We start from the raw sequence: 25,385 nt of genomic DNA on the forward strand, positions 1-25,385 counted from the left end.
GCGTCGCGGCGTATTCAATTATGAATTTACAGACGAAAAAGACAGAAAGGGAATCTTTGTGAAAAAAGACTTCATCTGAAAGGTCACAGGTGCTTATGAGAAGAGAACAGCACTTACTCTGTCTGAGACGCGTCGTCACAGGCTTGACGCACGACAAGGACGGAAAGAAAGATGGGGATTTTAATGACAGTGGCAGCAACAAAGAGCTAAACATGCATAAAGGAATGACTTAAAGCTCGCCAAAGCACTTATCACCTGTCACTTTGAGCGAGCATCTGGTTGCCAATCCATGGGAGTGCTTTTCTCTTTTTTATTTTTTTTACACCCTTCCCTCTTCACAAATGCATTGAAATTCAATCGGCCGCCTGGAATCAATGGGTTTTGAGGTGAATTACCTGAGCAGATTGGGGTTTTAGGCAGCTGGAAAGAGACGGCGTCACACGATTGCTGCAGCTTTCCTCTGCTCTGTTTGTTTTCCCAGCACTTTAGCTAAATTAGTAATTACCGTCACACAGCCAATTTCACCGTGGCCACTGTGAACTGAAAGACACACACCTGCAAGCGCGCGCGACAAACAAAAAAGCTTGTTAAGTGGTGAGCAAACTCTGGTAAGCTAATGAGAAACGCTGTCTTCAAATGCCTATGTCACCCCGGTGAACGAGGGAAAAAAAACAACTAGGGCAAAAAAAAGAAGAAAAAACGTGGTGTTAGCACAGCTAAATTGTAGCTCATTGCAAATTGCGTGTGATCCGCGTCTGTAATGGAAATTGCCTCACAGCTACGCATTGATCCGTGTGTGTGTGTGTGTGTGTGTGTGCGCGTGTGTGTGTGTGTGTGTGTGTCAGAGCGGACGCGTGGCTATGTGGGTCAGGGGCGGACGTTTTAAAAACATTGAGATGTTGCCCGCAGTGCCGCAGACCAACTGTAATCCACTTACACGGGACTGGGTCCCCTCCACCCAACAGGTTCACAGTCTGAGTACCCTCGGCTAACACCTCATTTGGCAGCGGGAGCGACAACTCAGGAGGAGGCCACAGTGTGTTGAGCGCTCCAGCAGAACTAACGGCGCCCACGAGCCAGTGGGGGTCTCTCCATTCACAGCCGGGCTGGCTGGGGACTGCCTCGCCCCCCCCCCCCCCCCCCCCCCCGGCAGCACCGTTCAAAGTGCTCTCAGAGCGCTGGCAAGGGGAGGACTTTGAGTCATTGTGGGCAGCCATCTCGACAACTGATCCTGCATCGTGCCACACACAAACACACAGCGTTTCGGGTGGCTGGTCCACAGACCGCAGTCGAGCACGGTGTCTCGAAGAGAGAGCGCTTGTCATGATTGTTTTTCCTCGCTGAAGCTTAGACAATTCTTTTTAGCTTTTTTTCCACTAAAGAAACCATGCTCACCGTATTCAGTGAGTGCGGTGGTCGGGGGCTATGGCGCTCCTGCTCAATCTCCTTTTTTTTTTAAGGCCCATAGGGACCACTGCCGAAGCGGTCTCTATGGTAAAGCAAACCAGCACCGGTGGTCTCCATGGAAACCTCAAATTAACAAAGGCAGGAGAGTTTTGGGAAAAAATGAAGGGTGCGAGGTCAGCCGGCCACGTGACGTGGGTGGCAGCGAAAGCACTAGAAGCGTCCAGAGCGGAGGGTCAGGCTCGCGAATCCATTGTGAGCGAGAGACTGTGACACGGCCGGCGGCCCACAATTCTCTCTCTCAACTGGGCTGGATGTTTTTTTTTTTCAGTTGCGCTCAGTGGATTGCGGACACACACACACACAAACACACACCGTGGCTTGGATTCCAATGCCTCATGTGGTTGAAAAGAAGATAAATGCATGAGGTGGCGCTTGGAAGTCCCCAACCCACCCTTCGTCGCACAGAAAACTCCCCCCAGGCCCTAGATGTGACTGTGGAACTTCCAAATGTCTAAATGATGGCTGGTGACATTAGGGGGCTTCAACTGCATGTCATTCTCTGGGACAAAGAAGGACAGGAGTCTCCAAGGAGGAGCGGTGATACTGACTTCACAGGAACCAGGCATGGGGTCAAGCTGTCACAGCCCCAATTATACCCCGGCAGCTGGCTGTGGATTGCAGAAAGTGGGGCTGCCTGACAGCGAGGCAGAGAAGAACATTTTTCTATTACATCTGACACACGCGGCTACAGATGTGAGTGAGATGTGACTGATCTCCAACCGCGCCCCCACCATCCTCTCCTTCCCCTCCAAGCCACTGACAGATCGAGTGCCTGGAAAACACTTCTGCCCACTTCTCAAATGTAGGGGTTCACACAGCTTAGGCGGCGCAGGGACGTCTCCGCGGGGGGTGGCAGACAGAAAGCAACACTAGCAGGGGTCTGTGGAGCGCAGGGGGGGAACCGTCCGGGCAGGACTACACAGGCCTTGATCTGGGGATGTTGAGCTATGAATACAAGTCAGTCGGTGCTAAGAGTCTAAAAAACCCTGCTGGAACTCGCCCATGAAAAGAGAAAGAAATCGGAGATGATGATGATGATGATGATGATCCAGAGATCCATAATGGGCTCCTAAATCTCTTGTGGCTAACGAGGGAGGAGGAGAAGACTCATCCTCCGGGGACTTAGATAATTCCCTGTTGAGTCTTATTTCTCTCTCTCTCTCTCTCTCTCTGAGAGATATTGCACTCTAATAAGATGAGGTGGAGGAACTGCATGCAGGTGTGGGTTTGCACCTGTTCTCAAACCCTTTCTCCATCGTTATAAATGAATCGCCGCCGCTCCGGTTGCGACCGCATTTCGGGTGATTAGCCTCTGTCTTCATCTGGGTGTGATGTCACACTTAGACCACACCCCCCCCCCCTCCCCCCCCCCCCACACATCCCTCCCCTCACAAACACCCCTTTTCCAAATCCATTTCCTCCCGCGGTGCCTCCAGACTACACAAACGCAGGCACACAGGAACACGGAACGCAGCCCCGCCACACCTCCGAGCCGTCGGCAGCGGCGTAAGATTCGCCCGGCGCAGAGGGGCCCTTCCAACGCCGAGGAGCTAAAGCTGCACTTCACAATCCACTGAAGAGCCACTTCCTGGCTTGGCTCGCCAACAACCGCCACCCGTGCCATCCGGCGTCGTGGCGGGAGCGTGAGGGGGAGAAAGGCGCCGGGCAGCAAATGGTAACCGGTGCACATGTGTGAACACACAGCTGTCTGCGCTCCCGGAGAACGGAATCCATAACCAGCCCGCTTATTGTTCCGTCCCGGAATTAGCGTAACAGAGAGACTCATTCATCCGCTGAATTGGGGATCTGCGGATGAAAATGGGCCCGTGCCACTCAGGACCCAGCTCCTGTGTCCCCCCCTCTCAGAGTCGTGGTCGGCCGTGGAGGTGGGGAACACACTCCAACACACACAGCTGCCAGGCCTCCCAAGAGCCTATCTGAGCTCTGGGCCTCACCTGTTGCCCTGCTGCTAAATCAAAGCCTGCCCGTATGTCTGTGTGTCTCTGTGTGTGTGTGTGTGTGTGTGTGTGTGTGTGTGTGTGTGTGTGTGTGTGTGTGTGTGTGTGTGTGTGTGTGTGTGTGTGTGTGTGTGTGTGTGTGTGTGTGTGTTCGTATGTGTGTGTGTGTGTGTGTGTATGTCTCCGTGTGTGTGTGTCTCTGTGTGCGTGCGTGTCTCTGTGTGTGTGTGGTGTTTGTGTGTGTGTGTGTTTGTGTCTGTGTGTGTGTCTCCATGTATGTGTGTTTGTGTCTCTTATCTGTGTGTGTGTGTGTCTCCATGTATGTGTGTGTGTGTGTGTGTGTGTGTGTGTGTGTGTGTGGGTGTGTGTGTGTTCGAGACAGGCTGTGTGTTTTATCAGTTGCTTAAGCTTGTTTGAGCGGGGGGTCCGCGTTGAAAGCCTATACAAACACAGGAGAATGTCAATGGAGAACTTGAGTCAACACACGGAGCTCGGAGGAGGGAAAGGCCGCTGTGAGAGAGGCCAAGTCCGACTGCGCCGCCGCGTTGGACCTCCACTCCCATCTCTCCTCACCTCGCGCTCTAACCCCTCTTACCCCCCCCTCTTCAGGACATGGTCCAACGCTAAGACAACAAGGCCCTCCGATTGGGTACAGAGTGATGGGCAAAGAATAGGAGTAACGTGTTGTAATTGGGACAGACAGACAGACAGACAGACGGACGGAAAAGGACAGGAACAGAGAGAAGGAGGGAGAGGGCTTCACAAGTTCAGCCTGATCCGACCAAAACAACCAGAAGAAAGCTAGGAAAAATCCCGTCGGTACATTTGGAAATGAAAACATACATTGATCCGAAAAAGAAACTTCTTGAACACTCTTTGATCATGTGAGCGCGGTTGGTAGCCGCCAGGGTACAAAGCCACCGCAGAAGTTCCAAGGGAAGGCTCGGTTAGAAAGCAAACCCTTTCTACATTCAGGAACGCATACTTTTTACCTGTCGTAATTACAAAAAGACCAACCGACCAACGCAACACACACACACACACACACACACCCCTGGAACCAAAATGTGGACCCGAGTTTGACTCACATTTTCACGCACACCCTTTCAACCACACCATTTTGACACTGTTGATTATTTATCCTTTAGTGTGCACCTGCTTTGGCAGGGGATGAATAATGCTGTTGGTTTGTGTGTCTCCCATGCCAATAAAGCTCTTTTGAATTCAATGGAACTGAACGGGGGGAGAGAGAGAGAGAGAGAGAGAGAGAGAGAGAGAGAGAGAGAGAGAGAGCAGCGAGAGGAAAACAAGCTCATAAAGAAACACTGCCAGGTCAGGTTTTTTTTTGTTGTTGACATTGTTGTTGTTTTTCCCCTAGCATAAAAGGTATAGCATGCTCCAGCGCTATTCATTTAAAGGCAGCATACCTTGGTGTTTGTTGGATGGTAATGTGCTGTGGTAGAGATAGTGGGAGGAGAGGGGGGTTAGTTAAGCTGGAGTTCCTCTGCAACTCCTTCCCCTCATACCCTCCCTCCTTCCTTAACCCAGCTACCAGCCCTTCCTTTGGGGGAAGCCAGGAGTCTGAATCCCTATTGACTCAGTGTACTGGGACTTTCTTTCCCCCCCCCACCCCCTATTGCCAAAGCTAAAGCAGGCATGAGGACTAATCCTACTGGGTTAAATGAGGCTTCCCGTGGGGGCTTCCCTATCCTGGGAGATCTGGGGGTGGCTGCTGGGCGTGCACGCATGCACACACACACACACGTGCACGCACGCACGCACGCACATGCACACACTGAAGCAAACACAAAAACATTCACATACACACGCGAGCACATACACACACTTGCACACACACAAAGACATTCCCCATGCACACACACACACACACATGCACACACACACACACACACACACACACACAGCTATTAATGTACTCTGCTTGGATTCATGGCTTGACTTGAAACTCTGAAAAGTCAGCCGTACAACTGAGGCGCGGTGTTCAAAGGCCTCCTCAAATCCGTGGCCTTACATGACGCAAATCTCTGGATTGGTGGGGGCGGGGGCGGTGATGTACTAGCAGGAAGGCATATTCTCGGTGAGGACACAGAACGAACACAGCCAGAGAAGTAGAGGAAGTGCTGGCCTTTTCAGCGTTGCATTGAGTGTGGCCTTTGCTTTGTAAAGTATGTCATTTCCACAGAGGCTACTGTAATAGTGTGTGCAGACCCCATGCATGTCAGCACCACCACATTTCAAGTCAACAGACAAGCCGTCTGCCAATAACAGGCCCTATTTCCATTACAAGCCACCACCGTATGCACATCCAACAGCATTAGCATCGGGCCAATCAGGTACACTCAATTCTGCTGTGATTTGCATAACCACTCACCTCTGTTACCTCTGCGATGATCGACGATTGTCTGCCACTACTACAGCCCTGTGAATTGTAATGTCTTCTTTCGAAGCATTTATTTTTTTGTTAACTGTTACTATGTGAACATCCTCCCTCTATTCTCTCCGAGCCTTTTGAAGGCTGCAGAAGCTCTTAGCGGCCTGTGAAATGTCACAGGTTTCTCTTTATTGTTCGTTTAAAGGGAAGGCAGTAGAGACAGGATTTCCTCTTGAAAAGAACGGGATCTTAGGAATGATGCTTCCAAGCACAGATCCTCACCTACCTTCAGATGCAGAATCAAGAATCAATCTCCCCCTGTTCCTCTCTCTCTCTCTCTCTCTCTCTCTCTCTCTCTCTCTCTCTCTCTCTCTCTCTCTCTCTCTCTCTCTCTCTCTCTCTCTCTCTCTCTCTCTCTCTCTCTCTCCCTGTCAAGACATGAACGCACACTTTGAAATATTGGGAGGAATGAAAATGCATTCAAACGTGTTCCAACGCGCATGCAAATAGGATCTATCCGGGAAAAAATTAAAGTGCCATAGCTATGCAAAACCGCGGCTCAGAACGGAGACAGACGGGCGGGTTTTACGATTCCAAAGTGAGTGAAATGGACCGAAAAGCAAACACGTGAGAAATGTTCACCAGTATTTTATGCACATGTGAAAGAGGAGTGTGTAATACGGCACTGTTGCACGCACAACATAAACACTCCATCCAAGCGGATGGTCAAGCACCTAATCAATCAGCACGGCCCTCACACACGCACATACACACACTGACACACACAAGCTAACAAAGACAGGCCCACACAGGGACACACACAGACACAGGGACACACACACACACTGACAGACACACACGCACACACTCAACTCAACCCTCCTGTTGAGGGTCAACTACAAGAAAAAAAACACTCAGGTCCACAAAGTGGGATAAAAAAAAAGCAGCCCTACTCCAGTTACCTCTCAGGTCCAACCGATGTCATTCACAGCTCGACCGCAAGCAGCCCCCCCCCCCCCCCCCCCCCCCCCCAGCCACTCACTCTCTCTCACTAATCGTTGTGGGGTAGGGGTGTGGGGTGGGGTGGGGTGTGGGGTCTGTCTGGAGGCGTCTGCTTTCAGGGGAGATCATAAACATCTCAACTTGCCTTTTCATTTTCCCAGCGGCCCTTGCTACAGGTTCCCCCTCTTTGAACCAGGCTCCCTGCTGGGGGGGGGAAGGGGGGGGGGGGGGGGGCTTCAATACGCGAGGTGCTTGGGATGAGTGACACCGACGCGAGGAGGCGAGAGACGGGACTCTTTGTGGTAGGGGGCTCTGAGGCTGTTGCGAGGTCACGCCACCAGAACACCTCCGCCTCAATGGTCTAGCGGCAATCAGGTGACGTGGCGGCCTCTCCTCCTATTTATCAGTTCTTACGCTGCGACACGTCACACACTGGAAAAGGCAGAGCGCGGCTGGGTGTGCAGTGTCATTTGCATTGAATGACATGGCGGATGTGTTCGGTCAAAGGCTGCAGTCAATTTACATTGAATTCATCTGTTAACGTGATTTGTTCATACAAACCCTGTCTATGTTATATTTATTTCTTGAAGAGCGGAGGAAACATGAGGAATAGCGATTAAAGAGCAACCCTGTTAATCTTTCAGAAGGTTGAAATGCCCCAGAGAGACAGAGCCAGAGAGAGAGAGAGAGACAGAGAGAGACAGAGACAGAGACAGAGACAGACAGAGAGAGAGAGAGAGAGAGAGAGAGAGAGAGACAGAGCCAGAGAGAGAGAGAGAGAGAGAGAGAGAGACAGAGAGACAGACAGAGAGAGAGAGAGAGAGAGAGAGAGAGAGAGAGAGAGAGAGTGACAGAGAGAGAGAGCCAGAGAGAGAGAGAAATACACTTTTGTGTTGTGTACATTTCTTGGCAGACACATGGCGGGTCCCCGATAAATAAACACAGTCGATAAATAAATAAACGAAAAAGAACAAAAGTGCCCCGAAAATATCGTGCATTTGTGTGTGTTCTAGAATGACATGCGAGGGTAAACAAAGTCATCAGAACAAAGCGAAAATCACAGAGCACTCGCTCGTGTGTGTCACAGATAAGTGAACTCTTTGATCAGAGGAGGGGGAGGGGTGGGCGATGGCAGCCCTCACCCCTTGATGTTCTAGGACCAATAATATCTTGTCTACTTCCTGTTTTGGCTGTCCTCTCCACTCACAAGGGCCATCGAGGACGTGGCCTTGTGTAAAGCGTCTTATCTTATCTAAAGGAGCAGAGATTTGCTGTGTTTCCACCAGATAGCCATGGGGTCCTACTCCAAGGGCCGTTGAAACGAACGCTACAACCTCAGCCTTGTCCCGCACTCATCTCAACGGGCTGAAGGCTGAAGGGGCCGGAATCAGCCTCATTTACTGGGAGCGTCGACTGTGTTTAGCCGAAGAGCGGAAAAAAGCCTAAACAACAAATTAGGGGGATTTGGATTCTGTGTTTGCTTTTACTTTGCGACGTGCTCCAACTGGCATCATAGAAGCCATTGTAGACCACGCAACGCTGCTATTCGAACCAAAAGGGGCAGAAGAACCCGAGTGGCCCAATTACAGATTTAGTGGTGAAACAGTACACCGGTAACAAAGGAAGAGAGGGACAGGCCTCAATTAGCCACATTGGCGATGTATTCTGCTGGGCTTCAATGAAATCACTGTATGGTAATTCTATCTTTTTATGTCGCCCCATTGTCTTGATTGGCCTAAGGGGTAAGAGTGCTCTATCTAATCTGATCACAGGCCATTGTTGTGGGGGTCATTTACCCTTGGGGGGTCCAGAGGTTGACAAGTCAGCCCTGACCCCCCCCCCCCCCTGTGGACATCCCCCGGTAACAACCCCCTCTCACCCCTCAGCTCCCAACCCCCCTACTGCCCCCTGGGGCTCTCTCATCCCCAAGTCCCCCTTCACTAGAGGCACCCAAGAAAAACAAACCAAGAAAACAAAAGGGGAGAAAAAAACAGCCGATGGAGCCTTTTCCTGCATGGCTTGTCACCCCCCCCTTCCCAATACCCCCCCCCCCCCCCCCTCCACAAACACGCAGCATAAATGACCGCAGACTGGGGCCCCTGGGAGGGCCGAAGCAGCGGGGATGCCAGCCCCCTCTTTAGCTGCTGCTGTTGTTGCTGCTGGCTCCCCCTCTCTTCTCCCTCTCCTCCCTGTTCCCTGGCGCGTCCCGCTCCCAGGAGGACAACAGGAATGCCCGTTCCTTAACATCTGGGATATGCATCAGAAAGGCGGGGAGACACGCGGCGACGGCAATTAACCGAGCAGCTCGTGACAGGGTCCTGTCTCTGCTGCCACATACCAACCCGTGTTAGCAACCCCCCCCCCCCCCCCCCTCCAACCACCACCACCCCACCCTCAACAATCACGTGAGTCCCCGGGCGTACTCGATATACGCTCAGCCCCAGACGGCGCTGCGTTCGTCCTTCCGCCGCCCTTTATGTGCGAATGCTAAACAAATTTAAAAATGATACGGTTTTGCATAGATCTCCATTGCGATGCACCAAACCGCCACCATTTGTCCGTCTTCAATCGCTCTCCGTGCACGTCCGCCCGAAACCATCGCAAATAGACGTGGTGGCTTCTTTCGACGGGGCCCCCGTGCCTCTCAGCCCAGGCTCGCCGCGGCTAAACTGTTGTGATGGTAAAAGGCTGCCCGTCAGGACGACAGAGGGAGGGATGAAAGGGCTCGCGGCAGAGATTGCCGCTGATTGCCTCCAGTGGATGAATATGCAGATGAGGCAGACGGTAAATGGAAAAACAAAGCGGTCCCTTTTTGGCAGGAGCCTCTCCTGCATGTTCCCCTTAATTTGGCCTGGCCCCTCAAGAACCTTCCGGTGAAGGTCCGTCCATAATGGATTCCGGTCGGGGGCGCCGGGAGAGAGACGTGCACACACGACGGGGGGGAGGGGGGGGAGTCGGCTCCCTCCCCTCACTCCTCTGTCATATTCTCCCACAATGTCTGATTCTTTCATAAACTCGGCTGACAGACACCATTTCGGATGATGGACCGGACGATTTGGGAAATCCCCATGGAGACGTGATCAGGACGGGGTTTTCGCCTTGGGTCGCGAGTTGAGAAAGTGGAGCAACCCGTGGCGCGCCGATAGCCGTCCGACTGCAGAGCCAATCTATCCACACACAATGCAGCACCAGCAGATACCACCACCACCACAACAACAACAACAGAAACAGCAGCAGCAGCAGTGATCGACTCCATCGCCCGGTTGAATAGCCATCACCGATCCAATAACACACCCTGATTGAGGCCACACGTTTACACACGCGGCAGCAGAGCGCCGTGGAAACACTTGGGCTGTTGTTGGGTTATCAACAGTGTGGTCAGAGGGGACTCAAGCGGCCACTTGGCAGAATGAAGTGCTTTAATAAACTTAGCTATGTCCCCGTTCCCCCCCCCGCGTCGACAGAGATGGGGTCATCAGTAGGCAACTCGTCTCTTGTCAAAACACACTTTGAGATGAGGCTTCAGATAAGGTAAGATGGCGTCCTGGGGGGATCGGCGGGAGAGAGAGAAGGGGAGCATCTGTGTCAGTGAACAAAGGCAGGGACCGGGCCGAGCGAGACTTCCCCTCGCTGGACTTTGGGATAACAGTAACAGGACACCGCACACCGCCAGCAGGCTGCCTCTTTGTGTGTCTGGGTAGAGGGCGAGAGAGCGAGAGAGAGAGAGAGAGAGAGAGAGAGAGAGAGAGAGAGAGACAGAGAGAGAGAGACAGAGAGAGAGAGAGAGAGAGACAGAGAGAGACAGAGAGACAGAGAGAGACAGAGCCAGAGAGAGAGAGAGAGAGAGAGAGATGGAGAGGTAGAGATAAAAAGAGAGAGAGAGAGAAGTAGAGATGGAGAGACAGAGACAGAGACAGAGACAGAGACAGAGAGAGAGGTAGAGACAGAGAGAGGTAGAGACAGAGAGACAGAGAGAGAGACAGAGAGAGAGAGAGGTAGAGACAGAGACAGAGAGAGAGGTAGACAGAGAGACAGAGAGAGAGAGGTAGAGACAGAGACAGAGAGAGGTAGAGACAGAGAGAGAGAGAGGTAGAGACAGAGAGACAGAGAGAGAGAGGTAGAGACAGAGAAAGAGACACAGAGAGAGAGAGAGACGTAGAGACAGAGACAGAGAGAGAGAGAGAGGTAGAGACAGAGAGACAGAGAGAGAGAGAGAGAAGGGGTCCATTGGCATGGCGCTGACAGATGTCAGTGGTGGATTTAGGCGGAAGAGGAGCCAGTGGTGGGGTCAACCGCGGGGTCCCGGACACTCCCCCTGGAGAGGATGGGGGGGGCAGTCAGGATGTAGGGGACTGACCTCTTCTCACCTCGGCGCACATCCACCCGGCCTTCCCGCACACGCAGATACGCACACACGCAGGCCACACGCCACACCTGCCACAATATGCTGAGTGGACACACCTGCAAGCCGGCAGCCCTCGTTTTAATTGGGCTGCGTGATTACAAACAGGTGGTTCAGACGTATCAAACAGTACCGGCTTTGACCAGAGAAATTGACTTTTGAAAAAGTGCTTTCAGGAACATTTTGGATGGATGGATAGATATAATCTTTATTCTGTAGGATTGAATATCTATTCAATTATACGCCAGGTCGATCCATTTCTGTTGGATTCGATTAACAGAAATGTGCTGACAATGGGGGTGGAACAAGGCCCTGCGGTCACCACCACCACACCAAGGCACGCACTGAGCAGCACTGCCTTTGCTCCCGAGGAGAAGTCATTATAAACGCCCGAAGCAGAACCTTATAACTGCTGGTAGGTGGAATGAGAAAGGAAATAATGCAGACCTTAAATAAGTCGGGATAAAGGATGGAACTTTTTTTTCATCAGTACTAATGAGAGAAGATGAGCTTAGCTGTTCTCTGCTCGGCTCCACGTAGTTACTGTAGCTCCCAGGTAACTTTAAGCCAACCATACCACACACCAGAATATACCTCTCCCTTATTACCAACTTGAACAGGTAAGGGCCCGGCCATGAATAGGCAGTGTACTTTCTGTTATCAAACGGAATGGGAGTGGCTGCCGAGACTGGATCAGCGTCAACTTTGCCCAAAAAAAAAAAAAGGAACTCCATTTGAACATTAGAGCCAGGGAACTTCTGGTCTAGGACAGTCGGCTGGAAATAGCAGAGCCATGCAAGCTTTGTGTGTGCGTGTGTGAATGTGTGTGTGTGTGTGTGTTTGCTGGAATACATGTGTGCGTTAATGTGTGTGTGTGTGTGTGTGTGTGTGTGTGTGTGTGTCAATGTGTGCGTGTGGGGGAAAATATGTGCATATGTGTGTGCGGGGAGGTCCGTGGAAAGACATCTTCGGTGCAGCCCTGAGTGCTGCCTCCTGAGCCTTCCTCGGGTGAAACCAGGAAGCGGCAGAGAGGTGGTGGCGGGGAGGGACAGTGGGGGCAGTGCTGTTGGGGTCAGCTGCTACTTCTACTGCTGCTGCTGCTACTGCTGCTCACACGTAGCTGGGTGAGTCATCACTCGCCCGGGTGGGGACCAGGAGAGAAGCCCCCCCCACACACACACACACACACACACACACACACACACACACACATGCAAGCATGCACAGACACACGCATACGCATGCAGGCACACACACGAGCATGCACACACGCGAGCATGTACACACACAGACAACGACACAGACTCACTCACACACACACACACACACCACACACACACACACACACACACACACAGACACACCCCATCCGTCCCAGGGATCCATTTAGGCTTGGAATGGGACAGTGAGTAGAAACAGGGTCACGTAGGGCACAGCGAGAGAGGTCAGAGGTCGCCTCGATACAGGTGGTGATGTGTCAGAAAGGTGGAGGTACTTTATGTGTAACTGTGTGCCTTTACAGACAGGGATGAGCAACAACACACATTAGTGGGTCTGGGATTGAGAGCTTGTTTGGGTGTGTGACTGGTTGTGTGTACACTGTTTCAGTTCATCTGACTGTGATTAGTCATTCGTAAGTCTTCCACAGTACAATGTATTATTATAAAGCATGTCAAAACATGTCAAAAGATATCTGCAAACAAGGTTACGTATCTCTTCCTATCCTAGTAAACAATGTGAATCATACTTTGGATGTTTTATTTTTTTTAGATGTGGCCATAATGACTCAAAGAGTTCAGCTATAGCCACACACAAAGATCCACAAAAAGAAAAAACGGCTGTGCTTCGTATCTTTCTCCACACAACCGCTTAAACAACATAGATTGTTTATATCGAATGTCAGGAGTTTCCTTTCCGCCGTTCACTTCTCTTTACACCAAATATCTGAAATGAATTAAAATCGAGCCTTTCTCCAACGCCCCCTAGCGGGGACATACAACACTGCAGCGTCTCATGCGCGCCTCTACCGCTGAAAGGAAGAGACTGAGTCAGGCGATAGAAAGAGGAGAGTGGAGAGAAATAGAAAGAGTCGGGGAGAGGAGTGAGAGATAGAGAGATAGAAAGAGACGGGGAGAGGAGAGAGAGATACATAGATATTGAAATAGACGGGGAGAGGAGAGAGATAGATAGAGTCTAAGAGGGGGGTGAGAGCTAGAGAGATAGAAAGACTCGGGGAGAGTAGAGGGATATGGAGTCGGGGAGAGGGGTGAGAGATAAGTGAGATATAAAGCGAGAGCGAGAGAGAGGAGTGAGAGAGAGGAGTAAGAGAGAGATAGAACGAGTCGGGCAGAGGGGTGAGAGGTAGAGAGATGAGTGAGATATAAAGAGACCGCGAGAGAAGAGTGAGAGAGGAGTGTGAGAGAGAGAGAGAGAGAGAGAGAGAGAGAGAGAGAGAGAGAGAGAGAGAGAGAGAGAGAGAGAGAGAGAGAGAGAGAGAGATAGAAAGAGTTGGGGAGAGGAGAGAGAGAGAGAGAGAGAGAGAGAGAGAGAGAGAGAGAGAGAGAGAGAGAGAGAGAGAGAGATTTTGAGGAGAAACAGAGAGAGACAGAGAGAGAGAGAGAGACAGAGAGAGAGCGGGTGAGCAGGGCAGAGCGAGCGGAGGCCCCTCCTCCAGATGACATCAGTGCTGTAGTGAAGCAGACCTGGAAGCAGTTACAACTCCACATTTGTATTGAGGTCTCTGTAGCGGATCCGCGCTCCAGCCGTTCGTCGTGTTCTGCACAACTCCTAGAATGTGTGTATAAAATACGTAAGCATTAGTAAATATACCAACGAGAACTTACATCAGAGGTAGCTCCTGAATTGGGCTGTCTGGATCTGAATTTAAACCCCAATAACCTGGATTGGATTATTTCATTTACTAGTGTTTTATTTTTCTGTTGCCCTAAAAGCTATTTTAAGCGGATACCAGTTTTGGGGTTGATTGTAGAGGTAAGTGTTTTTGGCTTGGCTTGTCATGATTTGGACTATTCGTCGATCTTCTTTTTTGGAGGGGTTTACTTTGAAAAAGGACGAAAAAAAGAAATCACCACACTGGGAATGGGGTAGATTATGTCAAATCATCGGTCCTCCTTTTTCCGCGGAGGTGTCGCGAATGATCTCCCGTGATCACAGGGTTTGAGTAGAGTCTCCTCCTTTAGCGAAAGTAAAAAAGAAAGAAAATCAAACCCCAAGTGTGCGTCTTTTCTGCAGAATGCCCATCTTAGCGGTGCACGTCAGAAAGAGCGATGCGCAGCGGTGTGATCCGCTCCTGATCCGGGATCAGAGATGAGCTGGAGCCGGTGGTTCGTCTCTCATCTCCCCCTGTCGGGTCTTTCTCACTTCGGGGCTTCTTGGTCCATCTTCCTCCGGGAAGCCGGGGACCCAGACCTTCGATCGGATCCAGCTCTAGCCCTCCCCCCTCCCCCCAGCCTACTCATCAAACACATTCGGTGTTGTTAGCCTACACGTTCCCTGGCTATCACTCCCACTAACACGAAAGCCCGCTGTTTTGGCCCGAGGCATATTAACACAACAAAAAAGACATAACGCAACGTGGATTTGGATATCTTGCTAGCCTTTTTTCGGGGAGGGGGGGGGTGGGGGGGGGGGGGACACAACCGAGCACTTAATCCATACAAGAGCAGAAGAAGGAAAAGTAGTTGAGGATATTGACAGGTGTAATACATTCGGGGATATGTGCCGTGTCCTTGTCATTAAAAGGACCGCGCGGTGCGCCTCTGAAGCGGCCAAGCTGATCTGGCGGAGGCGCGTTGGGCACGGAGCGCAGCGGCGGCACCACGGTGCCCTCACTGCGTCGCGACGAAGTCGACGGGCGTTCGTCTCCCCCACGCTAAACCAACGACGCGAGTTGATTTAGTTTTGCGTTTTGTTTTTTCCTGTATCGCCAGTTTTGCGTTTTTGTTTGTTTTATTCCTCCCCCGTTTCCATTTGGCCCTTATTACGGAGATATAGGGTGCGTGTCTTGTCTGACAGCCCCTCACAGCGCGGATCACATCGGCCCAGAGAGTGGCGCAGTCCAAAGTCTTGTTAAGCGGTTTGGCGACACTGCATCGCCCCTCACATGAGCTCCTATGCCTGCTGTAGGAGAGTCCAATGCACCAGATTCGCCTGTCAGGCGATTAGCAATAGGCCCTAACTAACCCAGTGATCCACCAGTAACAGCACAGGCGTTAAATCAACCGGGCCCATACCACATCGGTCTTCATACAACATCATTAAACCAGTGGATGGTAATGAGATAATCATACACCACGCCACTTCGACCACGTTACCATATTCCTATATTTACAATCGGGGTTTACTTCAGCGGATTAAACAGGCATCAGCTTTACCACTCGTCATCTCAGTGTATGATGCAAGTCAATTAAAATCCTACGCAGCTTGGAATAATTTCTGCCAGTGAGACGGTTATTTATCTTTAATCCGGCTGATTTGCAGTATTCTGCAAATCAGCCGGTGTGTATGGGCCCTATCCTTCACGTAGTACTGTGCGTCTACCATGGTTACATTAATTAACTAATTAATTTGACAACGCTAGGATTTTTTTTTAACAACAGTTCCTAAAACACTAAGCAATTGTTCAAATCAAAAAACACGCATTGACCTGCCCTGTGAATCAGTTCAGAGGCTAAATAAACACATTTTCCGTTCAACGTGGTAGCCATAAGGACACCATCGGTTGTCCTCGATGGGCCAGGCCCAAGGCGCTGGTCCCCAGTCAACCGCTTTCAACGAGCATTTGCATTCGGAATGAAGAACCACCGAGGACACAAGAGATTGCCAGAGAAGTTAAAACCTCAGTGTCAATGGTTTGCTTTAATTTGCATTAACCTTTTAGTTTGCCTTTGTTGTAAGCCAGGAGCATGGCAATACACATCTCGTTTTGTAGTAGGCCATGTTTCAATTAAAATTATATTCAACATGTAATACATTATATTTCAAATATGTTATGGCTTATACATTCAATTTATTTCATAGCCTAAATGAAAAAAACATCCGTCATTTACTGTTGGCCCTTAAGCACTAAAACACTGTACGCATTTGAAGGCAAAACAACTCAAAACATAAAAGTAAAAGCTCTACGGCCCAGCATAAAAGGCTAACTCATCCAAGGTTTTTTATCATTTTAGGGGGGCATTTCTTCATCTGCCTTGAAGCCTAACAGGGGTCTCGGCTGGTAATCCCACTACCAGTCCCTTGTGTAGAGTGTGGTGTGTGTGCCTGTCAACAAACACACACACGTCTCTTCTTGCAGTGCCTACCACCCCCATGTGGGGAGAAAACCATTGCAGCTGCCACAGATCCATCCTTTCAGCCCATTTACAATGGAGAGCCCCCCCTGTCTGTCTGCCAGCTCCCCTCCACTGCTAATGGCCCCGTTCGGAGTATCGTCTGCCCAAGCCCCTCCAAAGGCAGCAGCAGGGGCTGAGAGAGGGTGTGTGTGTGTGTGTGTGTGGGGGGGGGTCTCACCTGACACAATGTGACACAACTAAAACTCAAAGCTAGATGAGTGGGCCGATAGAGATGTGTTGGTCGACGGCCGTTGTCCCGCGTGCTGCCAGCCTGGCCTGTGTATTCAGAGCATGAATGATCCATTGTGTCTCGGGGGGGGGTTGTGGGGGCCTTGCTCGGACTGGCTTGACACAGGCCAAGTTGTTGTGACAGATGTAGGTGTTGAGGTGAGGTGTCCTGCTGATGTTGCAGGGGGCACGTCGTGTGAGAGTGACCGCACCGGAAATGGAAACATGAATTGCCGACCGATGTAATTTCGATTCATGTGTGGTGGCCGGCTGTATCTAGGGAGTTTAGGAGACAGACGACAGGCCTGAAAACACAATGGTGACACTAGATGGTGGAACCGTTTTTCATAATTCCGTGTTTACCCAAATCCCTACTGATTTAGGGAGAGTGGTTCAGCAATACTATAGGCATGACAAATGTAAAACGGGGACATATGCCAGAACCCTATAATAACAAAATCCACAGAGCAAATACATCAAGCAGCCATGTTTCAAATTAAATGCAGAAATCCCTGAATTATGCCTTTCTTCTTCTTCCCAGTGAATATAATACATGTAATAGTATCCTTTACCTTATGAGACTAAAAGCTATTCAGCTCCGAAGCATTTCTTTGACAGGCACGCATGAATTCATTTATTTTGCTGTTTTTTCCCCTAAGCATATCTTCCTCCGTTCGTGGCTAGGGGGCACATGAGATCAGGCCTCGTTATGTCAGCCTCACATGCAGTGCATCTGAGCGCGTTGAGCTCACAATGGCTATCGCTATCTGGCTTTGTGTTTGCTGCACACTCCCCACTTAAAAGGTACCAAGCGACTAGCTGTACACACACACACACACATCAACACTTTTTCGAGGACGCTCAATTTAAATTTGCCAGTTCACATTAAATTCAGTGGAAGCCATTTTTAATACACAGGAAATCTCCTGGATACTGGAGAAACCCGTTAGTACGATGGAGAAAGATGTCCATCACCAAAACACTATCTCAACTGCTCTTTTCTTTAGCTAACTGAGTGTGTGGGAGCCTGCGTTACTTGTGTGTGTGTGTGTGTGTGTGTGTGTGTGTGTGTACACAGTATGATTGCACATCATGTCTCATGCGGTCAAAAGTAGAAAATATAACCAAAATAATGTGCTTTTTGAATCACATCATTACACATGACATTGTTCAAATGTGCTTTGTTCAGGCGTTTACATCGGGAGCAAGGGGCCTGCTCGGTCCTCTGCTGTAGTCTGATGAGTGTGGAGCAAAAACGAGCCTGACGGAATTGGTTATTAGAAAAACACCTAAGCTAACTCGCCCACACACTATTGTCGGCTACGACTTGACGTTACCGCAGAACATCATCTCATTGACAGGGCTTTAAATTAAATTCAAGCGTCTGTTAAGGTTAGTGTCACAGGGGAGGAAAGAACGGCAAGAATGCATATTAATTATTTGGTGATTGTAAGCCAACGTCATTGCAGTAAAGTGACCCGTGTTGTAACCCATGAGATACATTATTCCACATGGCAGTTAGGTCAGCTGGGTTCCTTCAGTGTGTACATGTACTATATTTTTATGGAGAATTTAAGCATTCAAAACACGACTGCACAATGTGCTAAATGTGTTTAGAGGTGAATTAACTTAACCAAAGTGGACGTGAAAGGAAATATTTAAAGGTAAATAGCTGGAGTGATTTCTGGATTTAAGTTATTTTCTCTCTCTCACTGTTATTTTATAACATTGATTTTAACATTCGCCTTGAAGGACTCCTGTTATCCCCACAGTCCAACAGAGGTCATATCTGTTTAGTTTTTTTTCATTCCCCTGACTCTAATCCACTACTAATGCAATACTGGCTGGACGGCACATGTTTAAATGGAGGAGAAAGGGAAGGGTGCTGTTGTAATGGAGTTACAAGGTCCTCAATGTCCTAATCTTCTCCTTGTCATTGGCTCCATTTTGAATGGCTGGCCATGTTGTCCATCGTTTACCTCCTAAGTGTATTGGGATCCATAGCGGCAGTCTGCCACACAGCGTGGAGGTTATATGTAAGGACACCAGCCATTGTGTTGCTAGAGGAAACCTGCTGTTTTCTTTGGGCAAGGAAACTATTTATAAAAACGAGAGTGGTAGTCACAGAAGTCACATTTTGATAATCACGTATACTAAACAGATAATCTGCAATATAATTTGTTCCTGAAATGTATTGAGTGGATTCAGAACTTGGATTGCTTCTATCGCAGTGGATATTGAGGGTTGCGCATCGGGTTTGAAGAAGCTGCGACCGTGACAATCGCATGGGCCCTGGGTTGTAATCCCGCCCAAACCCGTTGCATCGAGGTCTGGAAAACTCTGGCCTTTCATATGCATAAGTTACCCTTGCAGAAGCATAGAGAACAATGGCCTTCTTGGAGGGCCAGGGAGAAGTTCAGCAAGCACAAGTTAGCTGAGAGGAAATCATCTATTTTTGTGCTCCAAATGTTAGATAAGCAGGGTTGAATTATACAGCATATTACACATTTGAACATGGCATTCAAAGGATATTTTGGCAAATGAGGAGATCCCAAGGTGTATTTAAACGTAATTAGGTTTCGGAGCTCTACACCCTTAAAAATAACACTCAATCCACATGAGGATTCAAATGTTACATTAAAAAGGAAATGACTGAAATCTGCACATAAATGATGAGAGAACTTATCAACAAATGACCTGGATTTTAATGTAAAAAATTGATACAGCTGGGAAATAATTCTTAACGTCTGCTTCTCTTGTGTTTCTTTCAGTGGTCTTACCAAACTGTGGGGATGGAAGTGAGAAAATAACAGCCAAGCTATGGATTTGTGAGCGGGACTGTGCCAACGAGGACAACTAACCCCGGCCCTGTTGACATCGGCTGCCTGCTTCAAGGACAGGGACCCGGGCTACTGGATTACTGTTTCGACGGGCTCAAGGAGGCAGAAGAGGATTGTGCTTTAGCCGGAAGACCTGGAGTATAACAAGCCAAACAGGCCTGGACTGAGGCCTGTGGCACAGGACGCCGGCATGGTTCAGCCCAGCTTTGTGTCCACTCACCATGACTGCTAGGTCCGAGGAGCTCAAGGATCTTTTGCTGCAGCTAACCCCTGTTTACAGAGGAACAAACATCAAGCGGCCCAAAAACTAATTTGGGGACAAGGCCTCGCACACGAAAAAAAAAAGGTTTCCGAAAGCATCAGGAATTTTAATATTCTCTGGTGATTGCATGTTTTCGTAACCGAGTCGGGATGCCTTTTCTCTGGGCTTATCTGCCATGGTAAAAGCTTTGAAAGCATGCGCTCCTGACAACAGACTGGAGGTCATCGACTGAACAAGGATCCAGCTCAGCAAACATTGACCTGGTGGGGATATCCCGATAAACCCCCCTCCTGAGAAACTTTTTGCTTTTGAAGAGGATCAGAAGAAATTCTGGGGTGAAAATCTTTATTGGATTTTGTCGGCCGGAAAGGATTTACCATCAACGTCTCGAACGTCAGTTACGGTAAATATAGGCCGCTGTGCTGCTTTTTCCGCTTCACTGACCAAAACATAATTTCAAATGAGACATGCAGGAAGAGAGGTCATGACAGGAATGCATAATGAAAGCGATAAATCAGCATTAGGCTAATTAATAGGGAACTACACTCCAATAGTCAGGGAAAATAGACAGCCAGTTGGCACCTACCCTGTTTGCTAATTCCATGGCATCCATTTTGCACTGACTGAATTACTAAAATAAATATACGAAATGTGTGGATGAGATACAGGAAATTCAGAACACAACCGCGCCTTTGAATACAAAGCCATTGTAAAGATTAATGAATGCAATTCTTTGTCAGAACAGAAAAGTGCCAAATTGCCACCCAAGTCTGTGTGTGTGTTGCCGCAATCAGTAGTTTGAGTGAAAAGCATAACATTCCTCAGATGGCTCGCGCTGCTCGTATTACTCCGAGAGAATAGCATCTCGTTTCTCATCTGTCGACTGAGAATCGTTTAGCTTCTTTTTTTTTCTCCAAGCTATGCAGAAGCCAGATAAAAACCTGAGAATTTGAACAGGAAGGGAGATGATTTAACACAGCGTTGCACAACAGTTCACCAACAAAGGCTGACTTTGTTCACTCTCACAGTCTATGCTATGAAAGGCAGCCTTGAGATACAGAAATGTGTAAAACAACTTGGGACTGCTATTACATCCCGCAAGCTCGGGTCAAAAGCCACAGGACAGGGATCTAGTTCAATTCACTTTTTCCTCTCCTCACATCCTGTTAAGAATATCTTAAGGACACAACTACACACTTCGATAATGCACGTATTCAGTTAAAATACAATTATCACACTAAATTAGGTAGATCCGCAATCCGCAGGCAACCCACTCCCACTCGTGCAACTGTGAGAAGAGCATTTTGCCTCTCATTTGAAAGGTCTCATGTATTAAATACACTTTTCCTTTCCCTCTGTAGATTCTCGCGAGGGATTGACCTGCCGAACCAGACAGCTTCAAGATGGTGCCTCAGTGCAAGTCCTTCGTTCTCTTCCTCGTCCGCATCGGGCTCCTCCTGGGGCTGGCCAACCCCCTGGTCACCTCAGCTTCCTGCCCCTTATCCTGCCGTTGTGATGGCACCTTCATCTACTGCAACGACCGCGGCCTGACCTCCATCCCGCTCGGCCTACCCCTGGACTCCACAGTACTCTTTCTGCAGAACAACCGCATCAAAAGCTCCGGCATTCCCACAGAGCTTCAGAGGCTGGTTAACGTGGAGAAGATCTACCTGTACTGCAACAACCTGGACGAGTTCCCCACTAACCTTCCGCTGGGCGTCAAAGAGCTCCACCTTCAGGAGAACAACATTCGGATGATCACCCACACCTCCTTGTCCCAGATCCCCTACATCGAGGAGCTGCACCTGGACGACAACTCGGTGTCGGCGGTGAGCATCGAGGAGGGCGCGTTCAGGGACAGCAACCACCTCCGGTTGCTGTTCCTCTCCCGGAACCACCTGAGCACCATCCCTTCAGGCCTGCCCATGACCATCGAGGAGCTGCGCTTCGACGACAACCGCATCTCCTCCATCTCGGAGCAGTCCCTGCAAGACCTCATCAACCTGAAGCGGCTGGTTCTGGATGGTAACCTGCTCAACAACCGTGGGATCGGGGAGATGGCTTTCATCAACCTGATCAATTTGACTGAGCTCTCGCTCGTGAGGAACTCTCTGACGTCTCCTCCGGCGAACCTGCCTGGAACTAGTTTGGAGAAGTTGCAGCTGCAGGATAATCACATTAACCGGGTTCCGCCTGGGGCTTTTGCCTTCCTCAGGCAGCTGTATCGACTGGACTTGTCTGGGAACAACCTGAGCAGCCTCCCGCAGGGCGTGTTTGAAGACTTGGACAATCTCACACAGCTCCTGCTGCGCAACAACCCGTGGCAGTGCACGTGCAGGATGATGTGGGTGCGTGACTGGCTACGGTCCTTGCCCACCAAGGTGAATGTACGCGGTTTCATGTGCCAGGGCCCTGATAAGGTCAAGGGCATGGCCATCAAAGACCTTTCCACGGACATGTTTGATTGCACCGACACGGAATTCAGCCCAACCTACGAGACGAGCACGGTCTCCAACACTTTCCCCCCCTCTCAGCCGCAGTGGCCCATATACGTGACTAAACGGCCCGTGGTGAAGGGCCCCGGCATAAGCAGGAACTACCACAGCACCACCACGTCCTCGGGCAAGAAGATGATCACCATCAGTGTGAAATCGACCAGTGTGGACACGGTGCACATCTCTTGGAGGGTGTCGCAGACCATGACCGCGCTGCGACTCAGCTGGCTGAAGCTGGGCCACAGCCCTGCCTTCGGATCCATCACGGAGACCATAGTGCAGGGGGAGACGACAGAGTACCTTCTCACGGCGCTGGAGCCGGATTCTTCCTATAGGATATGCATGGTTCCCATGGAGACCAGCAACATTTACCTGTCCGACGAGAAGCCTGTGTGCATCGAGACGGAGACCGGTTCCCAGAAGTCCTACAACCCCACCACCACGCTGAACCGGGAACAGGAGAAGGAGCCTTACAAAAATACCAGTCTGCCTTTGGCTGCTATCATTGGAGGGGCTGTGGCTCTCTTGGCAATAATTGTGTTGGCGCTGGTGTGCTGGTACGTCCACCGGAACGGTTCCGTCTTTTCCAGGAACTGCACCTACAACCATGGTCGCAGGAGGAAGGACGACTATGCAGAGGCGGGCACCAAGAAGGACAACTCCATTCTGGAAATAAGGGAGACTTCCTTTCAAATGATCCCTATAAACCACCTGCCTGTGTCCAAGGAGGAGTTTGTGATACACACGATCTTCCCGCCCAACGGCCTGAGTTTGTACAAAAGCCCGAACAGCGATAACAGTATTAACAACAGGAGCTACAGAGACAGTGGAATACCAGATTCAGATCACTCCCACTCATGATATTACGCGTGGACATTCGTACTCGAGTGCGTGACGTAAAAACAGAGTGAAAAGACTTCTACAAACACACTGGATCTATAAGACTAAGAAAGCAATGTTCTGTACATTTGCCATATAATTTATATTTAAGGACATTTTATGAAGATGAAGAACGTTCCAATTGCAGGCCACTGGTTCATCAGTGAGTGTTGTAACTAACTGCAATTCTATATTTTAGGAATTTGTAGTAATTTGTACTGTATTTGCGTTGCTTAAGGTTACCGACCAACTAAAAAGAAACTCTGTTCTACTGAGATATGATGACTTGTCAACTGTGAAAGTGGGTTTTCATTGCTGTGTTGAACAATCAGACTTTAGAAAACCTTGTAGTATAAGCACAGGTCATATTCTAACTTTGTGACTGTTGGTAAAACAAAAAGGCAAAAAAAAAAGAAATGACATAAAATAAGGCACATCTGATCAAGTAATAGGCTAAGCGGGCATGCTGCTTACCTACAGGCTTTGCAGACGGTAGCTGTGCCCCAGAGACAAAATAAATGTTAATTCTGGTAATCTAGTATTAAAGTGGGATTGGGGGAGAAGTGACCCACAGAGACGAGGTGCTTTCGTTCTGTTTTTTTTCCCAGTGTGTGAAGTATTCCTTTTCTGATTGTAAGAAGCGGACGTGTTTCAGCGCGGTAACCCGCGTGGGGTTTACCGTGGTGTTCCAGAACGGCCTGTGAGCCACAGCACAGGGTGAATAAAGCACACCACAACCCAAGTTACTCTCTCTCTGCTTCTCAATTATAAGTAGAGTCAAAAGACTGACACAGGACTCCGCCCCAATATCTATTTGTACAAGCCAAACAAAAGGCCAAACCACAATGGTGACATTCTTTAGTACCGTGTACCATGCGTCACTTTAGACACCCGGGCAGAGAAAGTAAAAGCGTGTTGGCTTTCATTAGAACACCACAGTGTCAGCGACTCCTTGTTATAAGTATTATTCTTTCTTATTATTTACAATTTCACACTTTTACGTTGCCACAGTTTAAAAAGTTAATTGTTCTTTACAATGGAAAACCAAAGTGCATTGTACGCCCTTTGGCCAGTCTTGTATGTGCCTTGATCCAATGCTTATTGTATTTAGCTTTTTAAGAAACCAGTGACTTTTTTCATACACACTTGAATATGAGAGATATTGGTCATATTGCAGAATAAAAGTGGAAAAAAATTACGCCTTGTTTTTCTCTTTGTGTCGACGAAAGACAAAGCGGCCTCCTTGACTTCGACCACCAGTCACCATTAATCCTTCTGCTGTCTTTGTGCAACTCTGAAACTCTCTCTCTCTCCTCGAGTAGAAATGTTTTACTGGGGTCTATTTATTTCTTCTTCTATTAGTCAAGGCCAAGGCACACTGCCTGGAACTGCGTGGAGGTAAACAGAACACAGCCATGTCCCTGTCCTCACAGTGTCCCCTCACTGCAGAGTCCTTCGCCCTGAACCTAAGACAACACAGAAACGGGCCCTGGTCCTTCCATGATGTAGTGTGACGCTGAAGGGAGAAGTGACATTGTTCTCCAGACCCTGCGTTCCACTCCACGAGACTCTCTCGCAGAGCAACATCTGCTCGGGGCTGCTGTTGTTCTTTTTTTCGCGCGGTGGGGCCATGTGTGACTTGTCGGACGGGCCGGAGAGGAAACAAAATAAAAAGAGAAAGAAAAAATGGCGGTAGAGGAGAACGAGGCCTGTGGAGAGATGGGGGAGACCGGGACGGGCCTCAAAGGCCACCGAACGGGGGTGGCACAGGGGGAGCATAGGCCCCGCAAGGACTACAAAGAACCAAGGCCGTTACAACATGAGTCCACGCTTCAGGCAGTGTATTTAATCACACAGCCAGAGCATGGCAAGGTTAGGACCCACAAACATTTGTTTGATTAAAGAAAAAACAAATAATTTGTAATATACCTATTGAAGCATAAATTACACAGCCAGTCAGAGCATTAAACGTGTACGGTTACTCATTTCAGATATTCTGAGTCTGGCAGCCATAGTTATAAATGTGAGCAGAGCCTGCATCACCACTCTCACACAGCCACAAGATCTAAGCACAGCCAAAGCTGTAATTACAGAAGTTATCGAAAG

The 25,385-nt window shown here is 49.4% G+C and overlaps 2 protein-coding genes across 3 annotated transcripts in view; one reads left to right on the plus strand and one right to left on the minus strand.

Annotated features, from left to right (window-relative positions):
• macrod2 (mono-ADP ribosylhydrolase 2) overlaps nt 1-25,385 on the minus strand; it is a 403,152-nt gene that overhangs the window by 311,532 nt on the left and 66,235 nt on the right. The window lies entirely within an intron of this gene.
• On the plus strand, nt 14,030-24,398 carry flrt3 (fibronectin leucine rich transmembrane 3). The gene is made up of 3 exons (XM_079730228.1): nt 14,030-14,212; nt 19,575-20,308; nt 21,267-24,398. Exon 3 carries the CDS (start codon nt 21,309-21,311, stop codon nt 23,259-23,261), a length of 1,953 nt encoding a protein of 650 aa, XP_079586354.1. The 5' UTR covers nt 14,030-14,212; nt 19,575-20,308; nt 21,267-21,308; the 3' UTR covers nt 23,262-24,398.

This window comes from Pollachius pollachius (genome assembly GCF_949987615.1).
Source record: "Pollachius pollachius genome assembly, chromosome: 2".
NCBI classification, from domain to species: domain Eukaryota; kingdom Metazoa; phylum Chordata; class Actinopteri; order Gadiformes; family Gadidae; genus Pollachius; species Pollachius pollachius.

What these genes read in the sequence shown, in the direction of transcription:
- flrt3 (XM_079730228.1), top strand. Translation starts at nt 21,309, where the DNA reads ATGGTGCCTCAGTGCAAGTCCTTCGTTCTCTTCCTCGTCCGCATCGGG.